The sequence below is a fragment of the Heterodontus francisci genome, chromosome 24 (assembly GCF_036365525.1).
Source record: "Heterodontus francisci isolate sHetFra1 chromosome 24, sHetFra1.hap1, whole genome shotgun sequence".
NCBI classification, from domain to species: domain Eukaryota; kingdom Metazoa; phylum Chordata; class Chondrichthyes; order Heterodontiformes; family Heterodontidae; genus Heterodontus; species Heterodontus francisci.
In genome coordinates this window covers 62,186,842-62,200,987 of record NC_090394.1, presented here as the reverse complement: position 1 = coordinate 62,200,987, position 14,146 = coordinate 62,186,842, and the positions used below count along the sequence as shown (strand labels likewise).

At 40.3% G+C, this 14,146-nt stretch overlaps 1 protein-coding gene across 4 annotated transcripts in view; it reads right to left on the bottom strand.

Annotated features, from left to right (window-relative positions):
- LOC137383459 (Golgi apparatus membrane protein TVP23 homolog A-like) overlaps positions 1–14,146 on the bottom strand; it is a 78,775-nt gene that overhangs the window by 15,843 nt on the left and 48,786 nt on the right. For all 4 annotated transcript variants that reach the window (XM_068056393.1, XM_068056394.1, XM_068056392.1 and 1 more), the window contains exons 4-6: positions 3,935–4,024; positions 3,158–3,289; positions 429–557 (exon numbers count right to left, since the gene is read on the bottom strand). In XM_068056393.1, the coding sequence (XP_067912494.1) occupies positions 429–557; positions 3,158–3,289; positions 3,935–4,024 (351 nt within the window). The remainder of the gene's footprint in view (positions 1–428; positions 558–3,157; positions 3,290–3,934; positions 4,025–14,146) is intronic.

Sequence of the window (14,146 nt, the reverse complement as noted above, 5' to 3'; positions counted from 1 at the left end):
AATGCCCACTGTCAACATAATTCAGCTTACAGCCAGCTGGAGAAATAAACTTGAGTGTGGAAGTAGACCTGCCATTATTTTCAGCAACTAATCACTTTATCTCCAACAAAATCATGTGATCTTTACAACAACTTATATTTATATAGTGCCTTTAATGTAATAAAATGTTCAAAACATAAAAAGTCACTTGAAACTGGGGAGAAGCTTGGGCCCACCAGTTGGAGTATAATGCTCGGGTTATTTGGTTCAAAGATGACCATTTTGGTATGAATTGCTTTACAAGTAATATTCAAAATATTTTCCTTGAGAACTTCATAGTTTTAAAGATACTTTCATTTAGAAAGTAAAACACTTTGAAAAATTCAATGTAAGGTGTTCATCACTGCTAACAAAAATTTGTTTTCTTTAGTATCTGCTTTTAGCCTTACCCTCTGTAAGAGTTGCTGGCCTAGATACGTTGAAGCCGCTTTTGTGACGTTCTTGCTGCCTCCAAGCTTGCAGCGGATATATCCGTACAGATTAGCTGCTTGTAAGGAAAGTCCTGCTATCACCAAGGCCTGCAAGGCATAGCACATTAATGGGCTAAAGATACACAAGTTAAATAAAATAGCTACATATATTAAATCAGATTAAATGGACACATTATTAGAAAGTAGGAATAAGTTAAAGACAGCAATACAAGATCTTCCTCTGAATATATGAATAGCCTACACTGCCAGTAATTATTTAATTTTCTAAAATTATTTAGCTTACCCAAATTTGCAATGATGCCATGCTTCCAAAGAAAAACGCAAAATCATGGCAAGTCAAAACCAAAAACTGAAATTAATGAATTCTACTAAATATCGGACTTCCCTAGTGTATACCAAGACAACTGGTGACAATTATTTTTCATACTCCACAAATGAGAACACATTGAGCATTCGTGCCCATGTTCTTTGCATAGAAAATATTATTCATAGATATCGAAGAGTCAATTCTCAAAAAGGCAGCATTAGCTTAGTTTTGTTATGCTTTTATGAGCTTTTATGAATATTTTTAATTTATGATATATGCATAATACAAAGAATAAGTTATTGTGGAGAAGATTAAATTTTTAGTCCTGATGCCTTGGAGATCATGACCCTCTTTGGAGCTGAAGGTCAGCAACTGTGTGTAGACAGGTGTAGGCCAGGTGGGAAGACCCTAATAACTATAACTTTATTAAACATTTCTCAATATTAAAGACTCTTAGGCACAGTAAAACTAAGGACCTGCAATCTAAGCAGATTGTAAGAGGTCATGTTCAGGACAAGATTAGAACCGTAAACAGACATTAATGGACTACTCATCTGCCAGGACAGACATGGTGTGTTCCAGGCACCAAGACAAGCAGCCGGATGATCAGAATACTTAGAAATACAATAGACTAGTAGAGAAAAGATGAGATAGTAAAGTATAAGCCATGAGAAAAGCATTGATAATGTCGCCCAGATGCACTAAAGAGGACAAGATGTCTTTCATGGGTTAACATGACAACACAGCAGTTGGCATCAAGTATTCCATATGCTCCCATCACATGTGTTGGATCCCATTAGTTGCACAAAGACAGACGAAGTCCGACTGTAGCTTTAAGAAACTTTATTGCAGTACTTCTTGGTTACATCATCAGCAAAGCAAATTACAACAACACCGTTGCCTCCACCTTTCTCCTCCTGCCTGAGCAGGGAAAACAAGCCTTTCTTATAGTTCTTCATACACATCAGTGACACCCCCTTTATGTTCCCAATTGGTTTACAAACTCTGCAGTTTCTTGGTGTCAGAACCTGATTGGGGTCCTGCCTTGTCAATTTGTTTTTAACTTCTTACTTCATTTTCTCACCCCCCTTATCTGCTTGTGAACCGTTAGGCTGACTGTGGTACAATAGGCTATTATGAAGCAGCTTACAGCTGTCCTGCTAGTTTTGCTTGCTAGTCTACTCCTACTGATAAGCAGTCTGTGCATCCCTGAAGCTATGAAGTTATTCTGATAAGCTGTCCCTGCAGCACTGAAAGGGCTACTATTAATTTCTGATAAGCTGCCTGCTGAAGCTCTAAAGTTAGTTTATTAGTAGTACATGATTGATTAATTATTTCACCTTAAATGTCCCCATCTTATTCTGTTCTCAAAAATTCTGTTTTTAGAATTTAGAATAGGCCTGTGGAAGGTAATGCTATGTAAATCACAAGTAAGGAGAAAAAAGTGAAAGAGGAGGAAGAAAGACCTAGTCAGCCTGTGAGCCCATCCGGTACGTCAAATCGAGTTTTTAAAATCCATGGACATCACTACAATGTGTTTGCCATAAGTATGTTTGGCTGTGTAAGATCTTTCCTTTGAGGCCCAGAAGGGTACACCTCAAGTGGATACACATCCCGAATGCAAATACAACAAGAAATAAAAGGTAAGACGACTAGTGTGGCGAGCACTGAATGATGCAATGTGGCTCAAAAACGGAGCACACCAAACTCATAATTTTAGCCCATCCCATCAGCTGTGGCCAGGGACTGACTGAAGGTTGGGAGATGGGAGAGAGGAAAACTAAACACAAATCACTAGGTACTGCACACTTTTTTATTCATTCACAGGATGTGGGCATCACTGGCAAATCCAACATTTACTGCCCATCCCGAATTGCCCAAGTGGCTTGCTAGACCACTTCATAGGGCAGTTAAGAAACAACCACATTGCTGGGGGTCTGCAGTCTCATGTAGGCCAAGACTAGGTAAGGATGGCAGGTTTTCTTCTCTAAAGATTAGTGAACTAGATGGGTTTTTAATGACAACTCAGTAGTTTCATGGCTATCATTGCTGATACTAGCTTTTTATTCCAGATTTTGTTTAATTAAAATTAAATTCTCCACCTGCCCTGGTAGGATTTTAACATATCTCCGACCATAAATCCAAGTCCTTGGATTACGAGTCCAATAACATAACCATTATGCTACCATTCCCCAAAGCTTTAAAACATCCAAGGCAAGAAGCAACAGTAGTAGCCTGGATTTGGCTGCCAAGTCAGACTCTCGGGTAGGGTCTGTCCAGTAAACCACGGAGAAAGTAACTACTTTTTCAAAAAAAAATCAAACCAACAAATAATTTGGTTCATACTCCTGCAGCATTTCATTTTTAAAAAAAATCTTACCAGCCACTTCAGCTTCAAGGAAAATAAAGTACTGAAAAGAAACACTGTCCATATTAGGGGGCAGACGATCAGTCCAAGCCAGAAGATCTGAGCTTCTGCTTCAGTAGATGAAGCTCTATTCTTAGGGGTAGTCTGTGAAGAAACAGAAAAACTCAACATATCTGCCACAATTTGCCATTCCAAATGTTATGAAGGGGCAGAGAGGGTGGAGGGCAAAGTGGGGAGAAAAACAGTGGGAAACAGCATGTGGTGAAACTTCTCCATGGTTTTCAAGTTATTTAGTTCTGTTGTAGAAATGTTTCAAGTGTTGCTGATGAACAACCAGATGTTTGTCATCCAAATCAATCAATCAATCAATCATTCATTATATTCTTGTGGGATTGGTTTCTTCAAGAGAATTTTAAAAGTGCTGGGAGGCATTGCTGTTCCTGGCTGACACGTGGTGGATGCTTGCTAAAACCATTAGACTTGTTCGTAATATAGCTAAAAGGGATAGGAAAGACTAAAGCAAGTACATTTGATTCATAATTCTTTCCTTTTATGAAAGAATATGACAGCAATCTCATTTTTAGAAAAAACAATCTTAATGCTTGCATGGAGATCCTTTCCTTGAATAGAACCTCATTTTCAATTCGGCCAGAATTAATTACGTGGAGTGCCCAAGAACGGCTCTATTGCAACTAGCCCCAAAAACTTGGATATATTAATGGACTTCAAACTATTCTGTAGTTCTTTCTACCATTACTTACACAATGGTTTTATACTGAAGTGGTTTACCTTTTTAGCTTCAAAAAGCCAATGGCTTTTTCCATCTTCATCAATCTGATTCCACCAGCGTAAACCGACCAGTAGCCTTCCTGTTACATTCTGCAGTCAACAACATATTACAAATTCACAACATTATTATTCATCCTTATTTTCTTTATGATCCCTTAACCTATTGTATGGGGAAGCAGCCAGGATGAACCATTCAGTGGATGATCTAGCAAAGGGTTTACATTTGTTCAAAATAAAATGAGTACCAAGGTGTCTGGAAATGCTTTGTTCATCCCTTCCCAAGCAGCTCTGTGCCTGGTAGTTGGCTGAAAAACATTAATATATCCAAGTTTTTTGGGGCACAATGAATTGTTCTACAGGTTAACAAGTTTAATTTTTAAACCCATGCTCATGGAGATTTATGGAATAGCACCACGATGCTCCAGGCTAATGGTTTGTTAAGTTGCATAACAGTCAAAACATGGCACTATAAATGATGACTGAAAAACACATTTAAAAATAATCAAAACAACATTATAAATTTTGGACAGTAGGTTCCACTAGGTTGTGTTGATGTTTTTAGTACAATTTGCCAGAAAAAAAATTGGCCAAGCCAGTGCAAAAGATCACAAAATCTTAAGCACAAATTACATTCAGAGCAACTCAAGTTTCTGCAATCTTTCATACCAGTTTTTAAAAAAATTGTGCTAGAGGCCAGCCCAACCACACTCCAGACAAATTAATCACCATTGAGAGTTTCCATTAATTGCAGCAGTTTGCAGAACTTCAAGGCGGCTCTTAAAATCAAGCTTTTTTTCCAGTGTAAGGGCACTATTAGGCACCTTTTAAGTGTTAAATTTACTAAGAAACTGACTGATGTACACCAATGTAGCTAGTACATGGTTCTGTATAACTTTTAAAGTCATGTTCAGTTATTTAAAATCAGGTTACTCACAGACAGTGGTCTAGACACTGATTAAAAATAGTTATTTTTTATGATGAAACCATTTTCAGTTGTATTAATAAAACTACACCAGATTACGACTCTTAAATATATTAAGGATTATGTCAAGCAAATTTTTTTTTTTTTGAAGTGTTCTAAAATGCTGCAGATTATACTAGATCATGGTAGATTTTATGTTTGGCGATATGCAAGCTAGTTTGAATGGAATTTTGAGGGGGAAAAAAAAAACACACTTCTTGAAACAGAGCACAATTTTGAGTGCAATTTGCGCCCAGATCACAGATTGCACTCAAAGCAGAAACACCAGGCTCTTGTGAATAATGCACACTTCATAGAGTTTTGAGTCATTTATGCCACAGGAGGCAGCCGTCGAGTCGATGCCAGCCCTTCAAGGAGCCTAATCTGCGAGTCCCACTCCTCTACTTGATCCCCAAAGCCCTGCAAGTCTATTTCCTTCAAGTGGCCATTCAATGTCCTTTTGAAGTCACTGATCGTCTCTGCTTCCACTACTCTTGTGGGCAGTGAATTCAAGCCCATTGCCAACTACTGCGCATAAAGGTTCTTCACATTTCCCCTGCATCTCTTGCCCAAAACCTTCAATCGATCCCCCAGTCCTTGTATCATTAGTTAATGGGAACAGTTTTTCCTTCTCTAACTTATCTAAGCCTGTCATGATCTTGTTCACTTCAATTAAATCTCCCCTTAATCTCCTTTGCTCTAAGGAGAACAACCCCAGCTTTTCCAAACTAACCTTGTAGCTAAAATCTCCCATCCCTGGAATCATTCTGGTAAATCTCCTCTGCACCCTCTCAAGGATCCTCACATACTTCCTAAAGTGTGGTGACCAGAACTGGACTCTACTCTAGCTGGGGCCTAACCAGAGATTTATAAAGGGTCAGCATAACTTACCTGCTTTTGTACTCAATGCCTCTATTTATGAAGCCCACAAACTTCATTTTCCTGTAACATGTTTTATAAAATTTATAATGGATATTTCTGATGTAAACATTTGATAATGGGAAAACCATATACCAACATTTTGCCAGTTTGATCATCTAAATCAGTCAAAAAAAACTCATCTTCAATTTTTCTACAATAGCCTAAATTTCTAAAATAAGATTTTTAAATAAAACAAATGCAAAAAATAAAATATATTTCATAGCAACATAATTAAATGTATCCACTTAAATATTTTTTTTTAAACACCTTCACTAAAGCTTTTATTTGAAAAGATAACAAACCAGGGTAGGAAAGTTAGCAGAAATGACCAAAAGCTTGCATGAAAAAATAGTATTTTGAGAAGTTTTTTTTTAAAGATTGAGAGAGAGGAAAGTGGAGTGATGTAGGAGACAGTTCTAAAGTGTTTGGGCAAGGCAGCTGAAGGAGCTGACATGAAAGATAGATTGAAAGGAGGAAAGGATGCACTGAAAGCCAGAGTTAGAGGAGAAAGGGATGCAGAGGGACAAATAAGGTGGAGGGTGGTTGGGTGGGGGGGGGGGGGGGGTGGTGGGGGGAAGGTGGTGTTCAGTGATAGGATGAGGCAAATCCATGGGGAATTTAAATACATGAACTAGAATTTAAAATGTAATCTGTTCTGGACAAGGAAGATCAGCGAGGATGGAAATGATGGGCACGCCGAACAGGGCATACCCATTTTTAACCAAGTTGGAGTTTATGGAGGATGCACAATGGGAGACCAGCAAGGAGGTTCTTGAGGCCAGTGGTGATCATCGTGTGGATAAGGGTTTCGGTGGCAGTGGAGCCGAGGAAAGGTGGTGTTATGGAGGTGGAAGTAGGAAACCTTGGTGGATAAGATGCAGGAGTTGAATAGGGCACCAAGGTTTTGCACAGACTCACCCACCCTAAGCAAGCATCTGGAGATAGGGATGAAATTAGCGACAAGGGAGGGGATTTTACGGCAAGGCCTGCAAATGATGGCTTCACTCTTCCCTATGTGCCGTTGAAGGAAATTCTCACCCTCAACTTGGTGCCAGACAGCACAAAGATGGTCATAGCATTAAGGGAACCAATGGAGAGGCAGAGCTGAGATCAGCAGTATATCTAGGGAAACTGACCCTATGCCTACAGTTACGAAACTGCTTCTAGTTTTTTTTTAATATTCTATTTTTTGAGGACTTGTGTTAAAAATGAAAAGATTTTATGGATGTTTTTTTTTAAACCAAGTTCACCGACAGGATAAGATATTATTTGAAAGCCACTTGTACTGGAAACCCCCTGTGATTTGGGTTCAGTAACAGAACCCTTGGTGACTTGGGGAAAAATGGTTACAGTGAAGCCACATGTCAAGATTTATGGAAGTCAGGAGGTTGACTCTTTGTTCAGGGTTTGGACATTGTTTTCAGTTTAGCTGTGGTGTGAACTGTTTGAAGACAGTTGGTGCTTTCCTGCCAAGGAAAAAGAAACCACCTAGCTCACATCCTTCTCTACCTCTTTGAAGAAATCCTGCCAAGATCCAGTGTGGCAGAGTTAAAATCCCTGGTGCTGTACAGCTCCCGAGAAGCTGAAAAAATTCCAGCGATTCAAGTGCATGCTGGCAGAAAAACCTTAGTTTAGTTTAGAGATACAGCACTGAAACAGGCCCTTCGGCCCACCGAGTCTGTGCCGACCATCAACCACCCATTTATATTAATCCCATATTCCTACCACTAATCCCATATTCCTACCACATCCCCACCTGTCCCTATATTTCCCTACCACCTACCTACACTAGGGGCAATTGCTAATGGCCAATTTACCTATCAACCTGCAAGTCTTTGGCATGTGGGAGGAAACCGGAGCACCCGGAGGAAACCCCCGCAAACACAGGGAGAACTTGCAAACTCCACACAGGCAGTACCCAGAATTGAACCCGGGTCGCTGGAGCTGTGAGGCTGCGGTGCTAACCACTGCGCCACATTTGTGCCGCCTTGATGCCACATTTCTCCTAAAAAGCCTTCTAGAATAATTCGACACCTCCAGAATGGACTGCTTCTGAAACGAACCCAGTGACCTCCCTCCATATACTCAGATGCCAGACCCAAAAAGGGACAATGGACTCCCTTCCATATCTTCATTCTTTTTTCATTAACAATTAGCAAGTATTTGGCCAAAGTAGTTTGTTTTGTCTTTTTTTTGTAAGAGACCTCAGCAGAGTGAATTTCTGTATTTTTTCCAGTGTGTGTGTGTGTAATTGGGGACTTTTTAAAAAAGGGAACTTTCATATTTTACTCCGTATGCTAATGCTTTGCTTCATTGCTGGTCAAGTCTTGTTTTATAATAAACTGATAATTCTGTTGTTTATTAAAGAAACCTGGTTGGTGTATTTTGTTCTTGGATTTAAAAAAAAATATGAAAAGTATATGAAGTTCAATAATTTCAGAGCATGACAGCCCCCCATTTTACTTTCATTTTTAGTTGTTTTTTCTTTTTTTCACATTTTTTACCTTTTTTTGCAATTATTTCATTTCATCTTAGTTTGTTCAGTTTGCTTACCCACTGTTTTTTTTCATGTTTGCACTTGCTGCTGTTCAATATTCAGTCCGTTAACACCTTTTCTGTACTAATGCTTTGTCTTTCAACACACCATTAACATATTGTTTGCCCTTGCTCCATGACCTTTTGGTCAGCTATGTGGCCTTGTTCAATCTACATCTTCTCCTTTGTTATCTCTTGCCCCACCCCCACCTCACTTGCTTATAACCTGTGACATTTTTAATATTTGTCAGTTCCGAAGAAGGGTCACTGACCCGAAACGTTAACTCTGCTTCTCTTTCCACAGATGCTGCCAGACCTGCTGAGTGGTTCCAGCATTTCTTGTTTTTATTTCAGATTTCCAGCATCCGCAGTATTTTGTTTTTATTATTATATATGATTGGCTGTATCGGTAACTGGGTAAACATTTAAAATATATGTTGTGACCTGTGGAGAAGTGGAACTAGAAAAGACAGTGCACTCCTCCCACCTAGGTCATAACATCTAATTAGGGGCTCGTCATCTGGGATAACCAAAGCCGACGATGTAAAATTATAAGTTTTGTTTGTAGTACTGTTTGCAGTGTACATTAATGATTTAGACATAAATATAGGAGGTATGATCAGAGAGTTCGCAGATGACACAAAAATTGGTGGTGTCGTAAATAGTGAGGAGGAAAGCCTTAGATTACAGGACAATTATGGATGGGCTGGTAAGATGGGCAGAGCAGTAACAAGTGGAATTTAATCCCAAGAAGTGTGAGGTGATGCGTTTTAGGAGGACTAACAAGGAAAGGGAATAAACAATGGATGGTAGGACCCTAGGATGTAGAGGGTCAGAAGGACCTTGGTGTACATGTCCATAGATCACTGAAGGCAGCAGCACAGGTAGATAAGATGGTTAGGAAGGCATATGGGATACTTGTATTCTATGCCGTGGCAAATAAAGGCAAGAGCAGGGAGGTTATGATGGAGCTGTATAAAACGCTAGTTAGACCACAGCTGCAGTACTGCGTACAGTTCTGGTTGCCACACTATAGGATAAAAGTGATTGCGCTGGAGAGGGTGCAAAGGAGATTCACCAGGATGTTGCCTGGGCTGGAGCATTTCAGCTATGAAGAGAGACTGGATAGGCTAGTGTTGTTTTCCTTAGAGCAGAGAAGGCTGAGGGGGGACCTGTTTGAGGAATACAAAATTATAGAAAGAAGCTTTTTCCCGTAGTGCAGGGGCCAATATCCAGGGGGCATAGATTTTAGGTAAAGGGCAGGCAGTTTAGAGGGGATTTGAGGAAAGCTTTTTTCACCCAGAGGGTGGTTGGAATCTGGAGCACACTGCCTTGAAGGGGTGGTAGAGGCAGGAACCCTCCCAACATTTAAGAAGTATTTAGATGAGCACTTGAAACGCCACAGCATACAGGCCAAGTGCTGGAAAATGGGATTAGAATAGATAGGTGCTTGATGGCCGGCAGAGACATGATGGACCGAAGGGCCTGTTTCTGTGCTGTATAACTATGACTATGAAAAGTAAAAAAAAAGGTTTCTTGAGCATTAGAGTAAAGTCTTTGTCATTTACTACGACCTTTTTTGGGAAAGCAGGATGTATCCGAGTGATTTGAGAAACTTACCCAAGGCTAGCCTGAAGGATTTGGCAGAAAAGTTAGCATTAGGGTCAAAACAAGTGGCTAAGAAAGCAGACATAATTGCAATAATAGCATACCATTTGAAATTGGAAGAAAAAGGCAAACCAGATGGTTGTTCAGTTGAATTAGCTAAAATTCATCTGCAGTTGGAAATGAAAAAAAACTTGAGCTTGAAAGAGAATTGATAATGAAGAAACTTTAACTTGAGGAAAAGGAAGGAGAAAGGAGAAAGAGAAGGAAGGGAAATCGAATTTAAAAAGATGGAACGAAGACAAAAGGAGTGGACTTGACTCCAGTGAAAATTCTGGTGAGGAAAGATCTGACTCAGCCCAGGACCCAATGGAGAGCGGTTTAAATTTGTATAAGCCCTACCAAAGTTTGAGGAAAGTGACGTAGAAGCAATTTTCATTTCTTTTGAAAAGAAAATCAGACAGATGAAGTGGCCAAAGGAAAGCTGGACAGTGCTTGTGAAAAGCAGCTTGATGAACAGAGCTCATGAGGTTTATGCCAAGCTTTCTGAGGAGGCTTCTGCAGATTATGAGATGGAAAAAAAAAGGCCATTCTCGCTGCTTCCGAGTTGATCCCTGAAGCATGTAGGCAGAAATTTCGGAACCTCCGGAAACAGCCTGGGCAGACTTATATAGAATTTGAGAGGGTAAAGCAAATTAATTTTGATCGTTGGATGTGGGCACTAAAGGTAGAGGCCACGTATGAGAACCTTAGGGAAATAATTCTCCTGGAAGAATTTAAAAATTCACTCCCTCTGTTAGTAAGAACCCATGTAGAGACCCAGAACATTTCAACAGCCAGGCAGACAGCGGAAATCGATGATTACGAGCTTGCTTACAAGCCCGAACCCTTTGTCCTCACCCCACAAATCCAAGAAGGATAGAAGGTGGGAGGATGAAAGAAAGAAAGGCAAGTAACCAGGCAAAAGAAGGGACAGCTGGGAATGCCCCGGGATCTACTCCTCAGGCCAGAAAGGAAGGTGCTGAGGGTGGAAGTGAGGTCCGAAAGCCTATTTGTTACCATTGTCACAAGGTGGGACACCTTTGCGCAGAATGCTGGAAGTTGCAGGGTAAACCCATGGGACTTATTGGGGCGCACAAGGCCAATGCAGAGAAAGGGGCCCAGACTGGGAGTATGGCAGATCAGGCTGCTCTGACTGCAGCTGCAAGGCCAGGTACAAAAACTGCTGTGAGTGCAGGGAACATGAACAAGATACCCGAGATTTACAGGAAATTCTTGTTAAAAGGAAAAGTAACTACTTATCCCTCAAGTGAGGCAGGTAAACCTATAGTTTTACTTAGGGATACAGGAGCCACCCAAACTCTTTTGCTGGGGGAAGGCATAACTCTTCCATCAGAGAGCGCATTGAATGCCAAGGTTTTAGTGAATGGTATTGGTGGGGAGTATATACCCATACCTTTGTATCAGGTGCAGCTGGAATGTGACCTAATGTCTGGAACAGTAACTGTAGGAGTTGTCCATAGTTTGCTTGTAGACATAGTTGACCTACTCCAGGGAAATGATTTAGCCAGAGCGAAGGTAGTAGCTTCTCCAGTAGTCACGGAAAAACCAAGTGAAGTCAAAGAGACAGAACAGTTGCAGGAAAAGGTTCCAGGAATTTTTTCTTCACGTGTAGTGACCTGAGCAATGGCTATACAAGTTCCATTGTCAGAGGTAAAATTGGCACCACAGACAGATAGCTGAATATCTGAATGAGAATTCTGATGAGAAAGTGGAGACCTCCTCACAGACCTGCTGACGAAGAATGGAAATGTGCCATACATGCCAGATTGTGGGAAAACCACAACCTGCCATAAAACCGGCATCTCTAATTCCCATACCAGTTTTTGGAGAACCATTTAGTAGGGTGTTGATAGACTGTGTAGGACCTTTACCGAAAAAACTGCCGGACACCGATATATACTCACCATCATGGATATGGCTACTCTGTTCCCAAAGGCCATTCCCTTGATGTCAAATTCTGCTAAGATAGTGGTAGAGAGGTTAACCCGGTTTTTCACTAGATATGGATTACCGATTGAGATTCAGTCGGATCAAGGTTCTTAATTTATGTCTAAAATTTTCCAGAAAGTTATGAATAATTTGGGTGTGGTGTTAGCGTCCAAACCTGATGGTTCAGCTAGATTCTGCAGAGACTACAGAAAGGTTAATGCAGTAACAAAGGCAGATTCCACCAAATTCCTCACTTGGAAGACTGTATTGACAGAGTGGGCAGTGCCATGTTTCTTACAAAAATAGATTTGTTAAAGGGATACTGGCAAGTTCTTTTAACACCCAGAGCTGAAGTAATATCGGCCGTTGTCACACCCGACGGTCTTTTCCAATGCCAAGTGATGCCATTCAGGCTAAAAAATGCCCCAGTCACTTTTCAGAGACTAACGAACCAAGTGGTAGCCAGTGTTCCTAACTGTGTGATTTACCTTGATGATGTGCTGGTATTTAGTAACATTTGGAAGGACCACTTGGAACAACTAGAAGCTCAGTTTAGAAAATTACAATCGGCTGATTTTGCAAAAGTGAATTTGCAAAAGGTGAGAGTAACCTACCTCGGGCATTTAGTAGGACAAGGACGAGTGTTGCCAAGAACAGCAAAAGTACAAGCATTGGTGGAGTTCCCTACTCCCAAGATTAAGTGAGAAATCATGAGGGTTTTTGGGGATGTGTGGTTTCTACCACATGTTTGTACCACATTTTAGTACTACAGCTGCTCCACTGGCAGATTTGCTATTAAAAAAAACAAGGCAGAGTGGTGAGGGGAGTGCCATGCATCTTTTGAGAGGCTGAAAGCCATTTTGATTAATGAACCACTGTTGGCTGTTCCAAATTTCACTAAGCCCTTCAAGATGGCAACTGATGCTAGTGACCTGGGGGTCTGTTACAAGACGATGAGTCAGGTATAGAAAGGCCCGTGGGATACTTTTCCAAAAAGCTAAATCGACACCAAAAAAGATATTCAACCATAGAAAAAGAAACCTGGGCTTATTACTAGCTCTTAAGCATTGTCACAAGTGCTTTGTCTTTTTTTTTTTAAAAACAAGACGTGTGTGCCTTTAAACACTGAGAAAAGGATTTCACTAGGAACAGTGAATGCTGAACTGGGTGGAGCAATTGTAAGGCAATCTGTTTCTCCAAGCCACTCAGCAGGGAGAAATGACTGTCACATGATTGGCTGCTGGGAAGTTTTGAGTTTCTCTTTTGTAAGAAAAGTCCAGTTTTGGCTGGAACCTGTTCTGAAGACCAGAGAAAGAGAACCCTCTCTGAAGGAAATCAAAAGACCAGTTTGCTGCTAGAAGGGGTAGGAAGACAACCCAGAAACTCCTTCTCTTGAAAAACAATTCCTGTATTAAAGGAAATTCTAATTTCTTCATGAAGTTAAAAGAGCTTTGAAGGAATTGCAGATCGAAGGATGGGAGCTAAATCGCTTATTGCTGTTTATGCCTGATGAGAAAGAAAAGACCAAGGAAGAGGAGTTGCAACATTCTGTGGAGAATCACTGCTTTGGAGAAAGACTCCTTTGCTGATAGGAAGACTGCATTGCTGAAGGTAGTCCCCAGTCTCTAGAAAATCTCTACTTCAATTGTGAATCCTGTTGCATTGTTGTATTTTTTGGAAGCTCCTGAAATCTCAAGAAAGTTTCGACTGTTAACTTAGAAATCAAGTAGACTTGTTGCTACACCTTTTGCTGGGAGATCTGTGTGACACCTGCCTTGAAGGCCTACCAATTAATTTCACCCAGAAACTTTGAGTGGCATCTGACTATTCAACTCTGGGACACCTCACTGATCCTGAAATATTCTACCAGAAGTTACAACCCAGTTACTTTATTATTCCTATGAAACAGTTCTAACTCAAACCAATCTTTTAAAACCGGTTAACCATTGGTTTTTGAATGTGTGTGTGTAAATGAGGTTTAGGAAGAAGAAGAAGTTATATAGATTTATCGCTATCATTTAAAATTGATTTATTAATAAATAGTTAATTTGTTGTTGTTTAAAGAAACCTGGTTTGGGATGCTTTATTCTGGGGAATAAATACGCTGTTCAATTTGGCTAATTTCCAGTAAGTGGGAAACTTTACTATTATGCTGTGACCTGTGGAGTAGTGGGACTGAATTAACAGTGCATTACTTC